At 48.5% G+C, this 4846-nt stretch overlaps 1 protein-coding gene across 1 annotated transcript; it reads left to right on the top strand.

The window, feature by feature from the left end:
- Positions 1-380: 380 nt before the first annotated feature.
- LOC138884073 (uncharacterized) lies at positions 381-1478 on the top strand. The gene has a single exon (XM_070164816.1). The coding sequence runs from the start codon at positions 381-383 to the stop codon at positions 1476-1478; it is 1098 nt and encodes a 365-aa protein (XP_070020917.1).
- Positions 1479-4846: the final 3368 nt, after the last annotated feature.

The raw sequence follows: 4846 nt of genomic DNA, 5'->3' as shown, positions 1-4846 counted from the left end.
GGCTAAGGTTTGGCATGGGCAGATCTTAGTGTTGACAAGAACGACTTGTGTTCTTTGTCAAAAGTGGGCTGTGAGCGGACTGTGTTCATAGCAAAGTGAGGGTCCTTTGTATATTTTCCACATTAATGCAAAGGTTGGGATTTTCCCGTATATGTGTGTGTTCTTATTGAATTGCTGTCTAAATCTCGTTTAGGCCAAAGGTGCGCGAAAATTGGCTAAGTATTTGGGAAAGGCTGAGTCAAGTGTACGACTTGACTGCCGCGCGGGTGTGAGTTTTGACTGACTAAAATCACCCCCGTGACAACTGGTATCAGAGCCAGGTTTAGTTCGTGGCAGTGGCAAGACGATCGGTGGCAGAATTCGTGGGGCTATTTGAGAACATGGCTGGTGGCACAAATGCGGAACTGCGTCAAAGGATAGAGCAGTTGGAAGCACTCGTTGGGCAGGCTCTTGAGGCAAATGGCGATTCTTCTGTTCTTGCAAGAATGGCACAGTTAGAGGCAGATTATGCAGCGAGACACGAGACAACGCTGGCAGAAATGGCCTTGGTACGCCAAGAGAAGGAAGAACTGCGCGAGGAAGTGGTTCAACTTCGGAGGGAATTGCAAACTGTTGTCCCTAGAAGTGATGAACGCACTAAGTTGAGGATTCCGGAGCCAAAGGCATATGGGGGTGCAAGAAGTGCCAAAGAACTGGAAAATTTCTTGTGGGATATGGAGCAGTATTTCCAGGCTGCACGTGTTGCGGATGAAGACAAGGTGATAATCACACCAATGTATTTGACTGGTGATGCAAAGGTGTGGTGGCGCACACGAATGGCAGAAACGGAAAGTACTGGACTGCCCAAGATTGGAACTTGGGAGATGCTGAAGAAGGAATTAAAATCCCAATTCCTTCCAACTAATTCGTCGTGGTTGGCACGAGATGGACTTCGTCGCTTGAAGCAAAGTGGTACAGTGGCGGAGTATGTCAAGGAATTTTCATCCTTGATGCTCAATGTAAGTAATATGGCAGAGGAAGATAAGCTGCATTACTTCATGAGCGGGTTGAAGGGTTGGGCGCAATTGGAGTTGAGAAGGCAGAATGTTCAATGCCTTTCTACTGCCATTGCGGCGGCAGATGCGTTGGCTGACCTAAATATAGGTGATAACCCTGCTGGAACTTCGCATTCAAAGGCTGATGGGAAAGCTAAGGAATGGAAGAAAAGAGGGAAGGGGCAAGCTGCCGAAGATGAGGGCTTTGCCAAGAATGTGAGACAAGAGAATCACTACGGCAAAGAAAGGAGCGGCAAGTTCAAAGGCTGCTTCACTTGTGGTGGACCGCACTTGAAAAAGGACTGTCCGGTGCAGGCTAGGGTGAATGCTATGCTGGCTGCAGAGAAACAGGAACAAGTGGCGGAAGCAAATGCCATTGTGGCAGGTGGAAATGAAGCACCAGGGGCGGTGTATGTTAACAACCCCTTGGGGCTGCTTCATTAAAGACGGCTCGACGAGGACGTCGATTTCAAAAGGTGCGGGTGGTTTGTTAGGGCCTGACTTTTTGTCATCGGGCGTGGCACGGTTGTGGCAAGGATTTGGGCGTGATGGCCTTGTCATTGGCCTATGTGCGGGCAAAACGATCATGCGGATGAATGACAAGACAGTGTCATTATGGGCTGTCAGGAACAAGTATTGGCCGAGATCTTTGGAACGACAAGATATGCTTGGCAAAGGCTTGAGAAGGCAGCAAAGACTAATTGGGGCGGCATGGCATGGCATGCGCGCCAAAGTCAGTAAACTAATTGGGGCGGCATGGCATGGCATGCGCACCAAGAATGGGCACGAGCATGACTGTTGAGAACAAGTATGGTCAAATGTCTTTGGAACGACAAGACATGACAAAGGCTTGAGAAAACAGTGTGGCGAGTGGAAGACGGACAAGACATTGTCATTGAGGGCTGTTGTAGGCAAGTATGGGCCAAGACCTTGGGACAGGCAAGGTGCGCTTGGCAAAGGCTTGACAAAGCTGTGTGGGCAATGTTAGGGCGGCATGGCACGGCATGCGCGCCAAAGTCAGGGGCATGGCACTTTGGGTTGTGGCAGCTAAGTTCGGGCTAAGCTAAGACAAGACGGAAATGCGGGATGATGGAAAAGGCTTTCAATAGCTAAGGCAAAGCTATGTGAAGGAAAATACAAGCAATGGCACGAGGGAAATGAAGGTTGACATGAGCAAGGCAGATTTGGGCCAAGACAGTGTGCGGGCGGCAGCGGCGTCGGGCATGTGCGGCAAAATCACAGGCAGCGGATGCGGGCAAGACATTGGCGCGGAAGCAATGTCAAGATGTGCCAAGGCTGGGCGCAATGCCAGCCTTGGGCACGAGTCAGCTGGCCAAGTGAAGAATGGCACATGCAATGCACATGGAAAGTAGTTGGCGGTTACCTTGTCATAACCTCTTTGTCCCATGATCTGATCATGCTTGTATAATGTCCCCATTTCGTGTATAATGTGTCCTAAGTAGTTGGGGATGTCAACTACATGTTAGGAGCAGAATTAGTCTTAGTCCGACAAGTGGCAAAAGCTGTAGACAACAAGTGTCATGTGCTGCCAAGTCTAAGGGCTGCCTATATTCTATAAATAGGGCCTTTGTGATTTAGGCAAAGGAGAGAGTGAATGTGGGGAATTTCGTGAGAAATTCTAAGTGGGAAACAAGAGTGAAACGTGAGGGTTTCAGTTGTTTCAAAAAGGGGCTAAGGTTTGGCATGGGCAGATCTTAGTGTTGACAAGAACGACTTGTGTTCTTTGTCAAAAGTGGGCTGTGAGCGGACTGTGTTCATAGCAAAGTGAGGGTCCTTTGTATATTTTCCACATTAATGCAAAGGTTGGGATTTTCCCGTATATGTGTGTGTTCTTATTGAATTGCTGTCTAAATCTCGTTTAGGCCAAAGGTGCGCGAAAATTGGCTAAGTATTTGGGAAAGGCTGAGTCAAGTGTACGACTTGACTGCCGCGCGGGTGTGAGTTTTGACTGACTAAAATCACCCCCGTGACAACTGGTATCAGAGCCAGGTTTAGTTCGTGGCAGTGGCAAGACGATCGGTGGCAGAATTCGTGGGGCTATTTGAGAACATGGCTGGTGGCACAAATGCGGAACTGCGTCAAAGGATAGAGCAGTTGGAAGCACTCGTTGGGCAGGCTCTTGAGGCAAATGGCGATTCTTCTGTTCTTGCAAGAATGGCACAGTTAGAGGCAGATTATGCAGCGAGACACGAGACAACGCTGGCAGAAATGGCCTTGGTACGCCAAGAGAAGGAAGAACTGCGCGAGGAAGTGGTTCAACTTCGGAGGGAATTGCAAACTGTTGTCCCTAGAAGTGATGAACGCACTAAGTTGAGGATTCCGGAGCCAAAGGCATATGGGGGTGCAAGAAGTGCCAAAGAACTGGAAAATTTCTTGTGGGATATGGAGCAGTATTTCCAGGCTGCACGTGTTGCGGATGAAGACAAGGTGATAATCACACCAATGTATTTGACTGGTGATGCAAAGGTGTGGTGGCACGAGTCAGGACGTGTCAGGACATGTCAGGACGTGGCCATGGCACGTGTCAGGACGTGGCAGGACATGGCCATGGCACGTGTCAGGACATGGCAGGACGTGGCCATGGCACGTGTCAGGACGTCGCAGGACACGGCCATGGCACGTGTTAGGACGTGCAGGACACGGCCATGGCACGTGTTAGGACGTGCAGGACACGGCCATGGCACGTGTTAGGACGTCGCAGGACATGGCAATGGCACGAGTCAGGACGTGCCAGGACGTGGCCATGGCACGTGTCAGGACATCGCAGGACACGGCCATGGCATGTGTCAGGACGTGTCAGGACCTCGCACGACACGGCCATGGCACGTGTTAGGACGTGTCAGGACCTCGCAGGACATGGTCAAGGAACGAGTCAGGACGTGCCAGGACGTCGCAGGACATGGCCATGGCACAAGTCAGGACAAGTCAGGACGTCGTAGGACGTCGCAGGACATGGCCATGGTACGAGTCAGGACGGCGCAGGACATGGCCATGGAACTAGTCAGGACGGCGCCGAACATGTCCATGGCACGATTCAGGACATCGCAGGACATGGCAGGGCGTGGCCATGCACGGGTCAGGGCATGGCAGAACATGGCAGGACGTGTCAGGACGTCGCAGGACATGGCAGGGCGTACCCATGGCACGGCGTCGCACCAAGTCGCACCACGTCGCTCCACGCCGCACCACTTCGCTCAACGTCGCACCATGCAAAGCGCAATGACGTTGGTTGAGGTGGTTCGAGCGGTAGCGACCGGCGACGGTTGGTCAATGCTTGGTGGTTGGCGGCGGTGGTTTCAAATCGGAATCACTTGTTGTGGTTGCGACAACGGAGGTGCCTCATGCTTATTGGTGGTTGGTCATCTATACACTTTTATAATAATATTATGTATTTTACCTATTTTTTATCTATTTTTATTAATTTTTATGCATTTTTTTGTAATTTTAAATAGTTTTTATGTCACTTTTTTATAAAAATATTTAATCTTATATGTGTTATATTATTACAAGATGTATTGGAATTTTTCTCCATTGTTTTTTCTATATTTATAATAATTTTCATATTTTTTAGTATTTTATTAAGTATTTTTCGTTTTTTAATTAAAATATTTAAAAAAAATATTATTTTTTGTAAAAAATATCATTTACAATGTTTAATAGTCATTTGTGAATATATTAGCTATGTTGTACTTTGGTTTGTGCTATTTGGTGTTGTACATGTCTATTATGATTCTCTGGACAAAGCATGTCTACTCCTGAAAATTGGGTTTTTTTTTTAAGCATATATAAGG

Source organism: Nicotiana sylvestris, chromosome 2, assembly GCF_000393655.2.
Source record: "Nicotiana sylvestris chromosome 2, ASM39365v2, whole genome shotgun sequence".
Classification (NCBI taxonomy): domain Eukaryota; kingdom Viridiplantae; phylum Streptophyta; class Magnoliopsida; order Solanales; family Solanaceae; genus Nicotiana; species Nicotiana sylvestris.
This window is presented reverse-complemented; position numbering and strand designations above follow the sequence as displayed.

What these genes read in the sequence shown, in the direction of transcription:
- LOC138884073 (XM_070164816.1), top strand. Translation starts at nt 381, where the DNA reads ATGGCTGGTGGCACAAATGCGGAACTGCGTCAAAGGATAGAGCAGTTG.